The sequence below is a fragment of the Patella vulgata genome, chromosome 7 (assembly GCF_932274485.2).
Source record: "Patella vulgata chromosome 7, xgPatVulg1.2, whole genome shotgun sequence".
NCBI lineage: Eukaryota > Metazoa > Mollusca > Gastropoda > Patellidae > Patella > Patella vulgata.
This window is the reverse complement of record NC_065885.2, coordinates 4,238,888-4,260,514: the sequence shown is the minus strand read 5'-3', so window position 1 is coordinate 4,260,514 and position 21,627 is coordinate 4,238,888. Positions and strand designations below refer to the sequence as shown.

At 37.6% G+C, this 21,627-nt stretch overlaps 1 protein-coding gene across 1 annotated transcript; it reads right to left on the bottom strand.

Annotated features, from left to right (window-relative positions):
• Positions 1-347: 347 nt before the first annotated feature.
• On the bottom strand, positions 348-13,226 carry LOC126827141 (integrin-linked kinase-associated serine/threonine phosphatase 2C). Its single transcript, XM_050556375.2, has 10 exons — positions 13,069-13,226; positions 11,037-11,180; positions 9,498-9,615; positions 8,641-8,747; positions 7,238-7,331; positions 6,729-6,816; positions 6,184-6,305; positions 5,341-5,460; positions 3,442-3,523; positions 348-1,359 (listed from the first exon to the last, which is right to left on the bottom strand). The coding sequence occupies exons 1-10, from the start codon at positions 13,100-13,102 to the stop codon at positions 1,237-1,239; spliced, it is 1,032 nt and encodes a 343-aa protein (XP_050412332.2). The 5' UTR covers positions 13,103-13,226; the 3' UTR covers positions 348-1,236.
• Positions 13,227-21,627: the final 8,401 nt, after the last annotated feature.

Below are 21,627 nucleotides of genomic sequence, written 5' to 3'. Positions count from 1 at the left end.
CAATGATAATCCAGTGCACATGCATTAATCATTCGGTCTTCCAAATCTCCCTCAAAAAGGTAAAACCAACCATTTGAAGAGCCCCGGGGAAGAATGATCTAAGTCACTTTTTCAACGAACCCCAGTTAATGGTGCCATCCGGTAGCAAATTGTATAAGCTTTCTGTGGAACAATCACATTGAACCAAGGCCCTTCTGAAATGGCCTCCCGGACAAATATGTCCATCGTAATCTTTATTTGACCTTAATTTGGCTGAAAAGTCAGTTGTAATGGTAATTATGATTTGTATTAAACATCATTTTGCAGTTGTAATTAAACCCACTTGAGTCACTGCGTATCCAGTAAATATACAAGTTATGTTATTGTTGATATTTATTTTATTGTATAGTTGACATGTTAAATAGAAAGTCGTACAATAAGGCCATTTAATATAAAACAATGGTTTTCAGATACTGATGTGTCACTTAGAATGGAGAGAGAGAGAAACGTCCACTCTCGACATAAACTAGGTTACTTCCGGACTAACATGGTTAAATTTTACTTCAATAATTCATTTGCACATAGGGGTCTTTAGCAGTGAGAGGAAACCGGAGGACAGGTGACCATACTCCTTGTCACATACAAGCCGGGAATCGAAACCATGCCACTTGACTCAATGACAGATCATGAGGAAAGGCTGTATACAGAGCCTCCCAATATCCTTATCTTCACAATTAGAAGAAGACAATGAAAGTGTATTTTGAACACAATTGAGTTAAGCCGAGGATTTTTACAGATCATGAGCGGGATGGGGGGGGGGGGGGATGGCCAAATGGTTAGTACGTGCGCCTGCATCATTAATGTATGTCATTCAGTCAACTGGCGTGGTTTCGATTCCCCGGTTGTACGTGACAACCAGTAGGGTCTCCTGTCCAACATCATGATTTTCTCTGGGTCTTCCAGTTTCCTTCCACTGCTTCAACAGATCCCTTCACGCAAGCGAATTATTGAAATAAATTGAACCATATGTTAGTACTGAAATGACGTAGTTTGTGTCGAGTGGACATTAAACCCCGTCTCTCTCTCTTGACAGATCATGAGACCCTTGGCTTCAGCCTAACAAGCCTACAGGTAAATTTGGCACTACTCCCAGGTAAATTCGACATTGTTCCCAGGTAAATTCGGCATTGCTCCCAGATTGCCTGACAACCAGAATATATATTTTTTGTATGGCCTATGTAACAATGGTCAATAGAATCAGGATTTAATTGACGTTAAAATAACGGTAACATTATCACCACTTAATCGTAACACGGCTTCACTGGTTAATTTAGTACAGGCAGTCTCAAACTGGATAGCTGAATTACATTCTTCACCAGTCTGAAAATATACACAAATAAAATGAAATGGGGTTTAACAACCTACTGTTCTGCTCCAACTGGGGTAATGAAGACAGGCATACACCATACAGTGTGCTATGAGGGAGCTTCAATATGGCCTACTCTGGCCACTGTGGCTCCCTTCTGAGATATAAATGAAATGAAATGTGGTTTAACGTCCTACTGTTCTGATCCAACGGAGCTAATGAAGACGGGCATACGCTATACAGTATGCTATGAGGGAAATTATGCCCGGACAGCGGCACTAGAGCCTACTTTTATTTCGAATTCCAACTGTCGAGAGATCTTTAACTTGCATCACAATATGTACACAGGACCTCGTTTTTTTGTCCCATTCGAAAGACTGTCCTTGTCCCTTGCCAGGCCAATATATACACAAACACTTAATTAAAGCCTCTGTACATCATTCATTTAATAGTAAGTACAGGGGGACCACACCACACACAACCAATTACACAAGACAAACCTATGGACACAACACACAATATACAGACACCTCAAACAACAAATGTACATATCAGATCTAGTAAATGGATCCGGAGGCTAGCCGAAAGCGTCCACTGCGCTGTAGCGTCTCAAGCATGTATTGATACAGACTTAACTCATAATAAAAAACAAACTAACAACAAGAGAATAAGGGGTATTGAAATGTTGCATGAAATAAAATAAGAAATAGATCTAGTGAATGGAATGAATCCGGAGGCTAGCCGAAAGTGAGAGAGAGAGAGAAATGGGGTTTAACGTCCACTTGACTCAAACTAGGTCATTTCGGGACTAACATATGGTTTAATTTTATTTACATAATTCGCTTGCGCGTGGGGGTCTTTAGCAGTGGGAGGAAACCGGAGGACCCGGAGAAAACCCACGAGGTTGGACAGGCGACCCTACTCCTTGCCACGTACAACCGGGGATTCGAAACCACGCCAGTCGACTCAATGACAGACTTTATGATACAGCGCGCGCACGCTAACCATTCAGCCATCCAACCCCCCCTAGCCGAAAGTGTCCACGGCGCTGTTCAGTAAGGTATTCAACCAGTTTTTATTATCAAAATTTCTTCTTTGGTTACAGAACAAAAATAGAGCTGAAATCCTTCACATTGGGTAGGAGAAGAATTTGAATATGTACAAAAATATCTAAATTGGACACTCGTTATCAAAATTTATCAGTCAGCTTTAAAGGGACAATAACACTCTTGTTGTAACTGAATAATATGTCCCAATCTTTATTCTGGTCAACAAATTGTACTGTTTTAGAATATTTCAATTAATTGATGATACAAATTTCATCTTAACACACTTTATTTAAAATTTTTGGAAAATTCAACATAATGGTTTGAAACGTCTAACATAAACCTTTTCAAATGAAACTTCAATTAAAAATATTTTCGAACCCTCTGGACAAGTAAAATAGGATGTAATGGATAATTTACACAACAGGTAGGACACTTAAACATCTAATACTTAGATAGAGATATTATTTATTTTCTGGAGCTTTCAAGCCAGCAAGAGTGTTATTGTCCCTTCAAACTGGACATAAGTACAAATTTGATGATTTTTGGTGATTTTAAATGATTCTTACATAATTTAAACAAAGATTTGATATTGAATGAATGTGAAAGTAATTAGTTCTATATATACATGAAATGAAATGAAATGGGGTTTAACGTCCTACTCTTCTGCACCTAACCTGGGCTAATTGGAGACGGGCATACGCCATGCAGTGTGCTATGAGGGAAATTTTGCCCGGGCAGCGGCGCTATGGCCTACTCTTATATCGAATTCCAACTGCCAAGCGATCTTTTACGTGCACGCCAATGTGTACACGGGACCTCGGTTTTTCGTCCAATCCAAACGACTAGACAGCTGTCCTTGTCAGGCCCTCCGTTCTGCATCACTGACAAGGGGAAACCACGCCGGAAAATCGAGATGAACTTTCTCGGCCAATGCAGGGATCGAACACCCGACCTCCAGGCTAGCGAGCCAGCGCCTTACCCACTTTGCCACGTGATCCCCTCTATATATACAAGATTAAATAATATCTAGATTACAGTGATACTTACATCTAATATATTATTGACAAACTTGATACTTTCTTCCATTGTAAAACTTTTCCATAAACCATCACAGGCCACCATTAAATATCTACAAAATTAACATCATTTGAATATAAATACTGTACTTCTACAAACAAAACATTGTTACATAATCACAGATGTTATAGACGCTTCCTGCCACCTTGACACATGAAAGTGATTTTAATATCAACATCAACCTGTCTGACCCCTGGAGTGCTTGGTAGGATTCCTTATGTGATTATGTAATCTTAACTTGTTGTTGGCATGTTTTATTTAAACTTTCTTTGTCTGATTGTATCGAATGTTAAACCTGATATGATACATCAGCCAGATGTCTAATAAGATCCCTTGTTTGGAAGGGTTTATAAACCCAGATAACAAACGAATCGACAGTTAGGTCCGGCCAGGACACAAAAGCAAAGGCCGTGGGCGCCTTGGCACAGGACGAGACGGAACGAGGGAGAGCGCCAGAGAGTTGGCACATTTGTGCCAAGCTAAGCCATGGCTCCCTCAACACAAGCTAACTTGATTAAAAGAAGAATACTGTAACAACATTAATCTTATTCTAGTGGTCTAACCGTTGCACTTTCGATAATAAGTGGCATGGTTTCAAAAGAAAGAGAAAGAAATGGGGTTTAACGTCCACTCGACACAAACTATGTCATTTCGGGACTAACATATGGTTCAATTTTTTGTAATAATTCGCTTGCGCATAGGGGTCTTTAGCAGTGGGAGGAAACCAGAGAAAACCCACAAGTTGAACAGGCGACCCTACTCCTTGTCACGTACAACCAGGAAATCGACATCACGCCACTTGACTCAATGACAGACCTTATGATGCAGCCCGCACACGCTAACCATTCGGCCACCCCCCCCCCCACACTCAACAAGAAGAAGAGTAAAAATAACTGTTCATTTTCAATAAATCCTGGATTAAGATGTTTGAACAGATAATCCTTTATCTGGTTTCAAAGATAGCTGAACCTGGGTTATCTCCCTTTAGTCTTCAGTATTTCATCAATTTAATTTCTTTCCTACAAAGAGGTACCAAGACCAACTAAACAAATATATTTTGTTGACCTTGTCAAAATAGTATCTATATGTTAAAACAGATTGGATTAGACGAAATTGGGTTTATTATCCCACTTTTCTGCACTGACCGGGCTGATGAAGACTGAAGACAGAAATTTTGTTGTGGCAGTGACACTACTTTCAGTGGTTTACATTGGAACATATCACATTTATATTGTCCACAGTACTGAATGTTTATAAATTTTCAATTCACCATATCTTTGTAAATACTGAACTATTTTTGGACGGACATTCCTTTTATAGGTTCAACTTTCACAGTATTGTAGTTTGCAAGGAATTAAATAAAGATGCATTATGTAAGATTTAGATAAAGAGATATAACGGTTCAAAAGTAGATCATGAAAATTTTGTGCTTGAAATTTAAGTCATCTACAGTATAACATTTAAAGCCAAAGACCTGCAATAGGCAGATATAGCTCCTACATAATGCATCTTTAACAATCCCTCAAATGATGCTCGGAAAGAGAGAAGGAGAGAGAGAGAGATGGGGTTTAATGTCCACTCATCCACTCGACACAAACTTGGTCATTTTGGGACTAACACATGGTTCAATTTTTATTTCATGTACAGATCATTAGCAGTGGGAGGAAACCGGTGGACCCGGAGAAAACCCACAAGGTTGGACAGATGACCTTACTCCTTGTCCCGTACAACCGGTGAATCGAAACCACGCCAGTTGACTCAATGACAGACCTTATGATACAGCGTGCCCACGCTAACCATTCGGCCACCCAAACCACCCATGATGCTCTGAGTCTTTAATATAAAAAAGAAATAAAATAATATATAAACCTGTCATCATCTGTCAGCTGACATCTTTTTATATCTGGTAAACAAGAAACTCCATGATTTTTATACGGACCATCCCCTAATGATCGTGATACTTCTAATACACCCATCACACGCCCTTCCCTGAAAATATCCACGCATAATATATTTGGAAAATAAAACTTCTGATATACAAGTCTAAAGTGAGAGAGAAAGAGAGAGAAATGGGGTTTAACGTCCACTCGACACAAACTAGGTCATTTCGGCACTAACATATGATTCAATCTTTATTTCAACAATTTGCCAGTTGACTCAATGACAGACCTTATGATACAGCGCACACGTGCTAACCATTCGATCATCCAACCGCCCTCCCCCTCTCAAGTCTAAAGTATACAATCGGACTATCAGCTAATGGTCGCGATACTTCTAATATAATCATCACATATTCAAGTTGTGAAATTTTCATTTTAAAAACAAGTCCAAAGAATCAGATATGTGAGTCCTACTTTCCAGTACAACTGGGCTATACAATGTGCTTTAAGGGAAGTTGAATTAATATGAGTAAATATTTCTTAGAAAAAAAAAATGATCAATTTCCCTTAGTTTTAATTGACATCAAAATAACTAACACCAAATAACATCAACAAAAATTATTTGAATTTGAATGTGACATGCTAGAACACCAGATAACATTTCTTAACAATTTTTGAAGATGATTTACAAAACTATTTTGGAACATGACTTACGAACTATTTTTTGAAGATGAATATTAAAACATTGTAAAGAACAATAATGAAATATATACCTTACAGTTCCGCCGGCCATTTTAATTATAATCTTGCAAAGAAATATAATGATATTTACCTAACAGTTCCACCGGCCTTTTGTATTCGTTTTCTTTCTTCATACACACTGGGGCTATGATCCGTTGTTAGTGGCAATGCTGTATATTTACCACTGGTTTTATTATATCTACATAATATAGCCTAAAATATAAGTAATAATATAGCCTATAATATAATATAAACTACAATATAAGTAATATAATATAGTCTACAATATAAGTAATATAATATAGTCTACAATATAAGTAATATAATATAGCCTTCAATATAAGTAATATAATATAGCCTATAATATAATATAGTCTACAATATAAGTAATATAATATAGTCTACAATATAAGTAATATAATATAGTCTACAATTTAAGTAATATAATATAGCCTACAATATAAGTAATATAATATAGCTTAAAATATAAGTAAAGTAATATAATATAGCCTACAATATAAGTAATATAGTCTACAATATAAGGAATTCATAATAGCCTTCAATATAAGTATTAATGCCTTCAATGTAATAATGCCTACATAATAATATAGCAGTTCAAAGTATCAAACAGCGTACCTTACTATCACCAAGGTTGGCTATATACATAGTATCATTAATAACTAACACTGACACGGCTGTGGTTCCGTCCTTCCATGATGGTTTACTACGGGAAGAAATTAAAAACATTTATTTCACAAATTACACAAATTACCTGCCTTTTTCGCAAGCACCATTTCTGACAAAGTCCGAGCTTGAATTTAGCTGATAAAGAGACTGTATGTACATTGCACATGTAAAGACAAAATGAAATGAAATGGATTTTAACATCCTACTATTCTGCTCCAACTGGGCTTATAAACACGGGCATATGCCATACAGTGTGCTATGAGGGGAACTTTGCCCGGACAGCGGCGCTACTGCATATTCTTATTTTCAACTCCAACTATGAACGGTTCTTTTACGTACAACCCAATGTGTACACAGGACCTCATTTTTTTGTCCCATCCAAAGAACTATGTATAAAGACAATTTGCCTGTCCATATTTCTTCTTAAAGAAAATACAGCAGAAATCATCTACTCTTACTTTTTTGATGCTTTGTGCAGGAAATCTTCGTCCAGACTTTTAAAAGTTTCAATAAAAGTTTTTCTAATTTCTTTCTCTACATTGGTAACATCACCTGAAAAAAGAAATGACAAACCGTAAAGATAGTTGTATAAACTTAATTTACAGACATTTACTTTTCTTTCTTTAACAAAATTTACGTTTTTATTTTAAGTAATCATTTCAAGATTTCTAATATAATGTCGTATAATATTCAAAAGATCAATTTATTTAAGTTTTTACTAACAAATTCATTTCATAAGATATATTTTTCAAAAATAGATTATATTTAATATTTATTTATTACATAGTTGACAATAAATTTGTTTAAAATTGTCTCAAAAAAAGTAGTCTGCCCCTGCCATAACACAACACAGAGAGAGAGAGAGAGAGAGAGAGAGAGAGAGAGAGAGAGAGAGAGAGAGATGGGGTTTAACCTCCATTCGGCACAAACTAGGTCATTTCGGGACTAACATATGGTTCAATTTTATTTCAATAATTCGCTTGAGCGTAGGAGTCTTTAACAGTGGGAGGAAACCAGAGGACCCGGAGAAACCCATGAGGTTGGACAGGCGACCCTAATCCTTGTCACGTACAACCAGGGAATGGAAACCACGCCAGTTGACTCAATGACAGACCTTATGATACAATGTACAAGCACTAACCATTCAGCCATCCAACCTCCCCAATTCTGAAAAAAAGGGAGACAGACAGACAGAGACAGAGAGAGAAATGGGGTTTAAGGTCCACTCAACATAAACTAGGTCGATTTTGGGACTAACGTATGGTTCAATTTTAGTTCAATAATTTGTTAGCGCTTAGGGAAGAGAGAGAGAGGGAACTGGGGTTTAACGACCACTCGACACAAACTAGGTCATTTCGGGACTAACATGTGGTTTAATTTTATTTCAATAATTCGCTTGCACGTAGGGGTCTTTAGCAGTGGGAGGAAACCGGAGGACCCAGTGAAAATCCACAAGGTTGGACAGGCGACCCTACTCCTTGTCATGTACAACCAGAGATTCGAAACCACGCCAGTTGACTCAATTACAGGCTTTATGATACAGCATGCACATGCTAACCATTCGGCCATCAAACCCCCCCAGCGCTTATGGGTCTTTAGCAGTGGGAGCAAACTGGAGAACCCGGAGAAAACCCACGACCTTACATACCACCGAAAAAACGAAACCACACCACTTGACTCAATGACACACCTTATGATACAAGTACAAGCGCTAACCATTCGAGCCCCCCCCCCTCCAATTCTGGATAAAGGAGGGACAAATGAAATAAGAGAAGGACGACATAACATGTAACACTTAATACAATTTATGGCAGGGGCATAAAGAATGAAATAATTCTATGGGGATATCCTTTAACAGTACCCTTGGGAAAGGTATCCCTCAGAACTATGTGCAATTGGCTGGAAGCGAACCTTGATGCTCTCGAACCACCATGACCATCAAATACACAATATAAAGCCAGTCTTGAACTGAAACGATATTTAATATTTACATAAGTTCATTAAACATACATTATTTAAGAGCTAAATCTGCCTACTGCTAATTTCTCTGTTCAGAGTGGAGCAATTTGGCTGAAATTTTCAGCATATTCCCCTTACATTATCTAGTTTTTAACTTTTTTATTGCGAACTGTCAGCTCTTTATCCATTTTTCTATAATGCCTATTTAATAAATGATATTTTTCCTACAAACTTATGGGCCTTTCTTTCAAATTTAAATCGATTTTTTAAGGCTAGTATTTAGAAAGAAATGACTGAAATTATATTCCAAGGACATGGTAGATGGAAGGAGCGACATTCATAAGCAGAACCGAGTCATGGTGTTTGTGAAGTTGAAAGTACGAATTTGAATATTTTGTGACAGAATTTTTAATTGTAGTCTGAAACCACCTGTATAAATAACAATAAGAGTTATGCAACTTTATTTTCGTTCATGAGTGTAGATGGGTGTATATTGTTATATTGATGGGTGTAGATGGGGTATATTGTTATATTGATGGGTGTAGATGTGGTATATTGTTATACTGATGGGTGTAGATGGGGTATACGGTTGTATTGATGAGTGTAGATGTGGTATATTGTTATATTGATGGGTGTAGATGGGGTATATTGTTATATTGACGGGTGTAGATGGGGTATATTGTTATATTGATGGGTGTAGATGGGGTATATTGTTATATTGATGGGTGTAGATGGGGTATATGGTTAGTTGAAACTTACATTGATGGGTGTAGATGGGGTATATGGTTAGTATAGTCGTTTAATAGAATATGAGCATCCTGCATTTCTTCTCTTTCACCTTTCTGAGCAGATACACAACCTTTTAGCTTATATTTATCTGAAATGAAATGAAAATGAAATGAAGTGGGGTTTAACGCCCTACTGTTCTGCTCTGAACTGGGCTACTGAAGACGGGCATAGCCATACAGTGTGTTATGAGGGAAATTTTGCTCGGGCAACGGCACTACAGCCAAGTCTTATATCGAATTGCAACCGTCAAGGGATCTTTTACGTGCACGCCAATGTGTACACCAGACCTTGTTTTTTCATACCATCCGAACGACTAGACAGCTGTCCTTGTTCGACCCTCCGTCCTGCATCACTGACAAGAGGGAAATGATATGAAATGGAGTTTAATGTCGTACTCTTCAGTTCCATCCAAGCGAATGAAGGCGGGCATGTGCCATACAGTGTGGTAAGTAGGAAATTTTGCCCAGACAGTGGTACACTATTTTACCAAATTCCAAGAGTTTTTTAACGTGCACGCCAACGTGTCAATCCGACACAAACTAGGTCATTTCGCGACTAATGTACGGTTCATTTTTATATCAATAACACCCTTGCATGTAGGAGTCTTTAGAGCAGAAGGAGGAAACCAAAGGACCTGCAGAAATCCAACAAGGCTGGACAGACCTTATGATCTAAAGCGCATGCATTAAATCATTCGGCCACCCAACCCCGCCCCTCACTACTCTATGCGTAATAAGGCATCAAATTAACATTTGTAAAAAACCCAACCTTATAGATTAACTATTCTTACAATCAGATTAAAACACAGATCCTATTTTGTTTCGTTTCTTATAGTTCAAAATTTCGTTTTACATGTACTTGTCTTTACAAAACTAAGATCTGGAAGAGTTCTTATATATATAAACGCGTTCTGAAGGATGTGAGGGATTAGCCAATGAAACAAATGAAATGAAATGAAATGGGGTTTAACGTCCTACTGTACTGCTCCCATACTGGGCTAATGAAGACGGGCATACGCCATAGAGTGTGCTATGAAGGAAATTTTGCCCGGGCAGCAGCACTATCGCCTACTCTTATATCGAATTCCAACTGCCAGGGGATCTTTTACGTGCATTCCAATATATACACGGGACCTCGGTTTTTCGTCTCATCCGAAGGACTAGACAGCTGTCCTTGTCAGGCCCTCCATCCTGCATCACTGACAAGGGGAAACCACGCCGGAAAATCTGGATGAACTTTCTCGGCCGCCAATGAAACAGTCTGTTACACCAAGTTATTGACGTGCTGTGCCTGGAACTTTCATCAGATTTCTTTTTTGACAAATCATGCTATATTATAAGATTTAAAAATTAGATACACAAATTATATGTGAAATGTCTTATATTTGTTCTTATTTGTTCTAAAATCTATATTTCACATGAAATTCAGTTGCAAATAATAATAGTGAAATGTTAAAATTAAAAAAAAATTTATGTAGAGATTCCTTCCCACCACCCCCAATAATATTACATTTTTTATAGGTTTTTGTTTCGTCTATCCTTTTTTCATCAAACTTAATCTTCTTCTCTTCCACAAGCGCTTCATCAAGACTTGTTCTTTTCTTTCCATTTTTAGATTCCACTGATATAGTAGAACTACCAGTACTTGTTGATTCTGTAAATAACACGAAACAATATTGTATTATATTCAAAGATATTCATTAGATACCCGAGAAGGTAAAGAAAATGTAACTACTTGAACAACACAATTCAGCATATATGGCCAGCAAGAGAGAGAGAGAGAGAGAGAGAGAGAGAGAGTGAGATGAAATGTTTTGTTCTGACTGGGCTAATGAAGATGGGCATACGCTACACAGTGTGCTATGATGAGGGAAATTTTGCCCAGACAGCGGCACTATGGCCTACTCTTATATCAAATTCCAACTGCCGAGGGATCTTTTATGTGCACACCAATGTGTACATGGGACTTTGTTTTTTTGTCCCATCCAAACAACTAGACAGTTGTCCATGTCAGGCCCTCCGTTCTGCACCACTGAAAAGAGGAACCAGGTTGGAAAATCTCAATGAACTTTCTCAGCCAATGCAGGGTTTGAAGAGAGAGAGAGAGAGAGAGAGAGAGAGATGGGCTTTAATGTCCAATACAAGCAAACTAATTTATTTCATGACTAACACATGGTTCTATTTATTTCAATAATAAGTTTGCGTGTTTCGTTCTTTTAGAAATGGGAGAAATCGGAAAACCCTGACCATGTACAAGCTTAGAGTCGAAACCATGCCACTTGATGACAGACCGTATGGAGCAGAATAGTAGGACATTAAAGAACATTAGAGAGAGAGAGAGAAATGGAGTTTAACGTCCACTCCACACAAACTAGGTCATTTCGTGACTAACATATGATTCAATTTTATTTCCATAATTCGCTTGTGCGTAGGGGTCTTTAGCAGTGGGAGGAAACCGGAGGACCCGGAGAAAACCTACGAAGTTGGACAGGCGACCCTACTCCTTGTCACATACAACTGTGGATTCGAAACCACGCTAGTTGACTCTCACTCAATGACAGACTTTATGATACAGCACGCACATGCTAACCATTCAGCCATTCAACCCCCAACATTAGAGATAATAACAGAACACAAATTTCAAACGCATAATTCTCAATACTTAAGTTAAATATTTCAGATTCGTCAGTTCCCCAGAAAAGCGACGATTTAACCCCATTTTATTTCAGTTCAAAGAAAAAGAGCTGCTTGGTGTACTCAGCAGTGTAATTTTATACCATAGTCCAGGGGTGTCAAACATTCGGCCCATCAAGGGTTTAATTTGGATCGTGGAACCAATTTCATCAAACTGACGTGTGTCAATAATTCTTAGAAACTACATGGAGTGGTGAAAATCATTTAATATTGTTTTCCTGTTTCAGTAAAACTCTGACTTCTGTGTATGTCACAGATATCTAAGTAATACAAGAGAACGTTGTGTTCAATATTATATCTTCGCAATTTGGAAACCAGTCTAAAAAAAACTACCTGTGTCAAGGTAAGTTTGGCTTTTTTTTAGAATTCAGTAAAGTTCAAGGACATTTAGCCGGTTTAGCTTTGTTGTCAGAATTTTTGTATATCTCCAGCCCACTTGATCACTTGATGTAAAATTTTACCTGAATCAAAATGAGTTTGACACCATAGACCACATTATACATAATATAATGATATATATAGAGTTCCGGATATATTAGGCCTATTTGTTAAGGCCAGCTCAATTTTTGTCATGGTCGTTGGGATATAAATAAGGTTAGGAGTAGGACACATGATTTTGGGAGACATTGTAGGTTAGGGTTTGGGTAAGCATTGGGGCTAGGTCCAGGGTTAGGGTTGTGATTAGCACTAGCCCTGTTTACATCTCGTGACCTATGACAGAAAAGCGAGTTGGCCTTATCATTTAGCACCAAGACTAACCGGATGGTTTTTACCGTGGTGGACTTTATAAATAATGGTTTTACGAACGTCAAAATAACAAATACATTGACAGAATTTTTATTACTAACCCAATGGATCCGGCAAATCACCAAATAGGTCCATACTTTAACAATCTTGTCGGATGTGATTAGTGTTAACGAATATTAATAACAATCTACTACGTAAACAAAATATTTTTTGAGCTTCCATGACACTCGAGTTTTACCGGAAGTACCGGTTGAAATATATTTGGCCACAGATCACTAAATATTTCCCCATTGACTTTAATGTTAATTCTCGTATCTTAGACCGGCTATAACTTTTTCCCAAATTTTCGTTGGGTAGAACGCTTTCTGCCACAGATGGAGCAACAAGTGGCAAACTCTTGCCCAAAAGCATGTATGAGGTTCACCATAACAAAAACTTGAGATACACAAGCTGGAAGTAGAGATAATTAAACATGCAATTTTCGGCTCTACATTTCAACCTAACCAACCTCTCAACACTTATAATATCGCTCCGCCTCAAATCCTTTTCTTCGATTCTACACCAAAAAGTCAACAAAAATAGCTATGCAAAAGGGGAAAAAGGGAAAGGTATAATTAAAGACTAAAAATAACTTGTGCAACGATGTAGAAATATTTGGTGATCTGTGTCCATTTCACGAAGGATTAAAAAACGAAACGAAATGAAATGGAGTTTAACGTCCTACTGTTCTGCTCCTAACATGGCCTAATTAAGACGGGCATACGCCATACAGTATGCCACGAGGGAAATTTTGCCCGGGCAGCGGCGCTACGGCCTACTCCTATATCGAATTCCAACTGCCAAGGTATCTTTTACGAAACGAAATATTGAATTATATAATTTGAACTAGCAGTGAGATTATTTTTTACATGTTCTTATAACGACTATTTATTCTTGTGTGTCATAATTTATTTATACCTACATGTTTTAATAGTAACCAGGCCCTTACCCGGTAATTATTTTCTATGATGTATTACGAAACAATTTGAAAAAAAAATAATGGGCATTGGAAAAATAAATAAACAAAGTAGTCCTAGTCCTATATAAATTATATATAGTACAGTATACAACCCATATAAGAGAGAGAGAGAGAGAGAGAGAGAGGGGGGGAGAGGGTGGGCGCGTATGTTAGGGTGACCACCCGTCCCGCATTTCGCGGGACAGTCCCGCAAAATGTTTCCAAGTCCCGCGTCCCGAAAACCAGACAAAATTTCCCGCAACTGCTAACATGGAAGATTTCTGTAACAGTAATATGCGTGAATCTAGTCTCGTGATAGTCTATTTGAGTATTAGTCTAGTCAAAATACTGATACACGCCCACCACAAATTCCTTTAGAAGGCCTTTTGGTACCAACATGTAAATGACCTTTCCCTGTACATCATTCTGAAAATCCACCGAAATCCACCGGCGTGGTTCCCCCTTGTCACTGGTGCAGGACAGAGGGTCTTGGTCAATGTATACTCATTCGGATGAGACGCAAAAGAATCCTTGGCAGTTGGAATTCTATATAAGAGTAGGCCGTAACACAGGTCCCGGGCACAATTTCCCTCATAGGACACAATATGGCGTATGCCCGTCTTCATTAGCCCAGTCGGGCGTTAAATCCCATTTCAATTACGTTTAACTCAAAGAAATAAATATTTTAATGTAATAAACATAAGAAATGGAAAATATTGACAAAAATTAACGAATATAATTTATATAACATTGACACCCCACCCCTCTCTTGCACTACAACTACATCCACATCAGCAGCGCAACCGACAACACCACGACCGTCACCATACTAAAATTAAATTAAACGAATATAATTAATTCACATTTTATATTTAAACAATATTGTAAAGACCTGCACTGCCAGTAGAAATCTAAGTTCTCAGACAGTACATCTTTGAAAATCTCCAAATATTAACTTACAACTTGGAAAACGAGCCAGACCTTTTCCTTAGGAATAAACTACCAAAGTCAATTATTGTCAAAACAATCGAGGGAGAGAGAAAAAGATAAATGGGATTTTACAAACTATAATTCGCTTGCACATAAGGTCTTTAGCTTTGGGAGGAAACCAGTGGACGAGGTTAGAAGTCGACCCCATTCCTTGTCACGTACAAGCGGGGAATCGAAACCACGCCACTTGACTCAATGACAGAACTTATGATCTAAAATGCATGCGTTAACCAATGGGCCACCCAACCCCCCTCTTACCCAAAGAATAATAAAATTAAATAAATACTAGTATTAAAATTTGTTACATGGTGAATCACATAAACAAACAACATTAGCTGACTGGTTTAATGGAGTATCAATTGCAATCGCTTTCGCTTTGTCGTCTCTGAATTAGTAAAATTCAAATATATCTATTGATGCATAACAGAATATGATTGTGTAAAGGTATCTTGTATTATTAATATAGCATGACATGGTGATCAACCAGGGAAAGTTAAGGATGCATTACGTAAGATTTAGATAAAGAGCTGACAGTTCTTGCAATAATAGTCTAAACATACATCATGCAAGAGCTAAATCTGCCTTTTGCAGGTCTTTCTTTCGGCTTGAAATGTTATATAAACCATTAATTAGACATTTACTAACAAAACAAGCCTTGTGTATTAATTTAAAACCATAACGTTTTTGTTTCAAAAATGTTGTCTAGTAAGAGAGCTAGGTTCAGGTTGTTTCGAAAATCGAGTACAAAATTTTTACTATGCTAGATGAGAGTGGACAACGGTGCCCGATACTCTGAACCTTGATTCTTAAATTGAGAGTCCCCTTCCCATGGCTGTTGGGGTTCCGGCAGATAAGATAAGATGAGATAAAATTTTATTGTATCATTGCATCCACCAAGAACAGCATACACAGTTTAAACAAAAGTAGATAAAACGTCGAAATTTCGAGTTAAATTCGAGTTTAATTCAACAATAAACGTTCGTACATAAGTCGACCAACCTTAGATGTCACCAAAAACACGAAGACCAACGACCCGTCCTTCCTCCCTTAAGAACACCCTCTTTAGCTCCTAAACGGTACAACTACAGCATTAATTTTTTCGTCAAAAGTTTCACTATTGGTTCACTAGAACATAACACTATCTTAAGAACGCGAAATCGACTTCTATCCCAGATAGGAACTACAAATGTTTATCTATTTTTCCACGAGAACATATCAGTAACTTAAGAACACGAAACCCCCTTCTATCTTGGATAAGAAGGAAGGAAGTACAATTATATAGCGCTGCTCTGGGAGCTGGGAGCTGATTTAGTTGCCGTCCATTCTGTTTCACCAAAATACAATCTATAGGATTCGTCATACTCATGATATTCTAAGATTTTCCTTGTCATCGTTTAGTATTTGTAATTGTCTTCTCTGCTTTCTTTTCACGTTGTGTATTTTCTTCTTACTATCTCAGAGAGAGAGAAAAAAAATGGGGTTTAACGTCCACTCGACACAAACTAGATCATTTCGGGACTAACATATGGTTTAATTTTTTATTTCAATAATTCGCTCGTGCGTATAGGGGTCTTTAGCAGTGGGAGGAAATCGGAGTTCCCGGAGAAAACCCACGAGGTTGTGGACAGGCGACCCTACTCCTTGTCACTTACAGCTGGGGAATCGAAACCACGCCAGTTGACTCAGTGGCAGGCCTTATGATACAGCGCGCACGTGCTAACCATTCGGCCATCCAACCTTCTTACTATATCAGTAGTGTCTTCTCAGTAGTTAAGACATTTGTCTTACCAGGAATAACAATGCATCAGTTCGTTTTTACATTTTATATGTCAAGCACTGATTACATATGATACAAGCATAGATTACAATAAAGTCATTCTCTCAATCCCATTCCACCCCGACTCGCTGGAGCGAGTCTACTGATAGAAATTGCTACGGTCTAGGAACTTAGATGGAAATCTCTCCGGAACCCAATTATATCTGAATCATAAATGGCTGGCTTGGACTTTTTAACAGATTTGCTTACGTCATGGCTTAATAAGATTCTGCAAATAATGAATTTGATTGGATAGTTACAGTGTACGATGTAATTAGTAAATTTCGAATCACGTGTCAAACATGATATTCTGATTCCCACGGAACCATGTATGTTTACCAAATTATAACTCTTTTTATGTGTAAATCCGTCACTCATTATTTGAGTGCATTAGATATGAATTCTATGTGCAATGTGGGTATGTGAACCCAATAATTAGTAAAGGATACAATATGGTCGCAAGGACCATAGTACTACAAAACAGGAAGGAAGGGTCGGGTATTCTTGCGTAGTGTTTTTTTTTTCTTCTTTTTTTAAACAACATCTTAGGTTGGTCTACTGAATTAAACATATATTATGCAAGAGCTAAATCTGCCTATTGCAGGTCTTTCTTTAGGCTTAAATGTTTTCTAAATTATTAATTAGAAATTAACTTATCCAGGCCATAATGGACTCTCGATGACATCAGATTTCTCCGATATTAAATAGATTAGAACAGTTCAGACATATTCTGATTTAAGCTAAAAATGGAGGAACGAGACTTAGCTTCGAACAACCAGTACGGTGGTTGAAATTATTGCACACGTCTTGTCAAACCTTCAAAGGCTAATATCTTCGCAATAGAGTAATTTGAATGAAATTTTCAAATTATTAATTTTACATTATCTTTTTCCGAACTAGTATAGCAAGAATGGCTAGCTCTTTATCTAAATCTTACATAATGTATCTTTAAATCGCCAGTTTTGGTCAGTTCACGCATGGGCCCCGTTTTGTCGTTCTTATCCGATATTGGAGGTGGATTTCGCGTTCTTAATTTAGCGTTATGTTGTCCACTCAGTGAAAAAATTAATGTTGTACGCGGAATTCGAATTTACTCATCTCTAAGCGAGGTACAAGGGAAGGGGGGGGGGTCTCAAGAGAGGAAGAAGGAAGTAGAAGCATAGTAGAAAACCTGCTTTAAAATCGTTTTTCGGGTGCTTTTAGACACCAAAACGTTACAATGGTAAATTGGCATAAAGAAGGGTATATTATCAAATGTCGATATAAATTACTGTCCTGTAAGTTGAAGTAATGGTGGTTTTGGGTAGATTTTGGTAGATTTTGGTTGATTTGACATCAAAACGTTATGATTGTAAATTAGAAATGACGATTTGGTATAAAGAACGATGTGTTATCAAATGTCGATATAAATTATTGTCCTGTAAGTTGAAATAATGTTGGATTTGGGTAGGTTTGGGTGTATTTGGGTAAATCTTGTTCGCCTAATTCCACACCTGATTAGGCGCATACCGATAATTATTGGATTAACCACTTTTTGTTTCTGGGTTCTAATTATTATCCTCTCCGTGCTTGTTTTTTCTCTTCACTAATTTTAGACAGCTCGTAGTGAAACCATACAGATTGAATTGTTCAATACAGTTAACCAGTTCTCTTATTGTCGTTATAGACTATAAATAATTATAATTAGTCCAGAAACGATTTTATATACGGGTTAATTAGTACTCTTACTGACAACTTTCAACTTAATTGTTTGCATATTACGTTCATTAAAGACAGCATATGCATCCTGCATTGTACGTGCATACGATGGAGAGTGTATAGAAAATGTTGGAAGTTTTTGTATTGAATGTCTGTAAGAAAAGGGGAATATACATATAGCTTTGTTAAGTAATATGTAACATTAAATACTGACGATTACATCAACTCATAGCAAAACACAACACAAAGTATATATGGATATAACAACTTCTCTATTATTTAATAACGACGTTTCGTAACACATACAGGTCACGTTTTCAAGTTAATGATAAATATCCATCTAGTCAGCCTATTTATACATATTTTAGCTTACACCAACTTAATTAATAATCAGAAGAAACCATTAAAATGATTAGAAGCACCTGCAATAACAATAAATAATACAAACAATAATAATAATGACTGACCCTTTAGTAGGATAATAACAGATAATCAGAAGAAACCATTAAAATAATTAGAAGCACCTACAATAACAATAAATAATACAAACAATAATAATGACTGACCCTTTAGTAGGATAATAACAGATAATCAGAAGAAACCATTAAAATAATTAGAAGCACCTGCAATAACAATAAATAATACAAACAATAATAATGGGCATAAAAATGAGTAAAAGGCGCCATTCTGCTCGAATCAGTAACGTGTTATGTAAACAATGCACACGCCGTTGAGCCATAATTGGCACCGCGTGATATGACGTCATGTGTTGAAGGCAGCCATCTTTTACAGAGATATTACGAGAGCGTGTAAGAAAGACCGTATTAAAAATATTATATACTTTGGTCTGAGCCCCCCCCCCCTCTAGGTCTTGATGGTCTAGGCTTTGGCCTGCCAAGCCTCTATAGGTAAACCGAGTACTGAATTTAGTGTAACTAGACATTGGGTTTAAATGAAATGAAATGAGGTTTAACGTCCTACTGTTCTGCACCGACTGGGCTAATGAACATGGACATACGCCATACAATGTGCTATGAGGGGAATCTTGGACAGTGGCACCTCGGCCTACTCTTATCTCGAATTCCAACTGTCAAGGGTTCTTTTACTACACGGAACCGCGTTTTTTCGTCCCATCCGAACGATTATACGCTGTCGTTTGACAGGCCCTCTGTCGAGACCTGTCCCACTGGCAAAGGGGGACCGTGCCAGAAAATCCTGTGAATGTTCTTGACCAACACCGGGGTCGAAAACTGGACTACCCACCGTAACACCCTGTTAGGGTAACCCACTTAGGTATGTCTACTGTATATAACATATTGATAAACTTATAATCCCCAATAACTATATTAACACCGGTAAAACATATTGGTAAACTTATAATCCCCCTATAAATATATTAACATATTGATAAATTGTATGTCACCAGATCAATTCCCATAACATCTGTTGTTAAATATGATTATTATTTATTTCACGGGTAGTTTTAATAACACCGCCGTCCATAATCTCACCTGACCTAAATACAGCTGACATGTAGGTTAATTTGTTTGTTTTTGTTTTTCTTAAGGGGTGGCCGAATGGTTAACGCGTGCGCGTTGCAGCATAAGGTCTGTCATTGAGTCAAGTAGTGTGGTTTCGATTCCCCGGTTGTACGTGACAACGATTAAGGTCGTCTGTCCAACCTTATGGGTTTTCTCCGGGTCCTCCGATTTACTACCACTGCTAAAGACCCCTACGGTCAAGCGAATTATTGAAATAAAATCGAACCATATGTTAGTCCCGAAATGACCTAGTTTGTGTCGAGTAGACGTTACACGTGTCTTTAGCTGTGATAACGTATCTTTCCTTGTGGTAACGTGTCTTTAGCAGTGATAACGTATCTTTCCTTGTGGTAACGTATCTTTCCTTGTGGTAACGTGTCTTTAGCTGTGATAACGTATCTTTCCTTGTGGTAACGTATCTTTCCTTGTGATAACGTATCTTTCCTTGTGGTAACGTATCTTTCCTTGTGATAGCATATCTGTCCTTGTGGTAACGTATCTTTCTTTGTGATAGCGCATCTTTCCTTGTGGTAACGTATCTTTCCTTGTGATAGCGTAGCTTTCCTTGTGATATCTTTCCGTGTGATAACATGTGTCTTTCACTGTGGTAAAGTATCTTTTGTTATGGTAACGTATATTTCCGTGTAGTAACGTATCTTTGGTTCGGTAACGTATCTTTCCTTTGTGTTAAAGTATCTTTCGTAATGGTAACGTATCTTTCCTTTATGGTAACGTATCTTTCCTTTATGGTAACGTATCTTTCCTTTATGGTAAAGTATATTTCGTAATGGTAACGTATCTTTCCTTTATGGTAACGTATCTTTCTTTTATGGTAACGTATTTTTCCTTTATGGTAACGTATCTTTCCTTTATGGTAACGTATCTTTTCTCTATGGTAACGTATCTTTCGCTGCGGTAACGTATCTTTCCTTTATTGTAAAGTATTTTTCGTAATGGTAACTATCTGGCCTTTATGGTAACGTATCTTTCCTTTATGAAACGTATCGCTGCGGTAACGTATCGTTCCCTTATGGTATATTATCTTTCGTAATGGTAACGTATCTTTCCTTTATGGTAACGTATCTTTCGCTGCGGTAACGTATCTTTCCCTTATTGTAACGTATCTGTCGCTGCGGTAACGTATCTTTGGTTGTAGTAACGTATCGGTCATTTTGGTAACGTATCTTTCATGATAGTAACATATCTTTGGTTGTGGTAAGGCATCTATGGTTGTGGTAACGAGTCTTCCGTTACGGTGACGTATCTTTAGTTTATGATAACGTATCCTTCGCTGTGGTTACTTATCTTTCGTTGTGGTAACGTATCGTGCGCTGTGGTAATGTATCTTTCCTTTTGGTAACGCATCTTCTTTCGCTGTGGTAACTATTTTTTGTTATGATAACGTATCCTTCCTTGTGGCAAGGCATCTTACGTTATGGTATCGGATCTTTCGTTATGATAACGTATTGTGGTACAGAATCTTGTATTGGGATAACATGCCTGGGGGGTAATATTCATGACTTTTCAGCCCGGTGTCCTCTTGTCAGTGTTGTAGGACAAAGTCTAGTCTTCAATAGCCCGGTTGATACAGAAAAGTAGGACCTTAAACCCCATTCCA

What these genes read in the sequence shown, in the direction of transcription:
- LOC126827141 (XM_050556375.2), bottom strand. Translation starts at nt 13,102, where the DNA reads ATGGACCTATTTGGTGATTTGCCGGATCCATTGG. An exon ending in AACAAAAACCTATAAAAAAT is followed by an intron (nt 9,616 to 11,036) that starts GTAATATTATTG and finishes ATTTCATTTCAG; the next exon opens with ATAAATATAAGCTAAAAGGT. An exon ending in CTGCACAAAGCATCAAAAAA is followed by an intron (nt 6,817 to 7,237) that starts GTAAGAGTAGAT and finishes TTCTTCCCGTAG; the next exon opens with TAAACCATCATGGAAGGACG.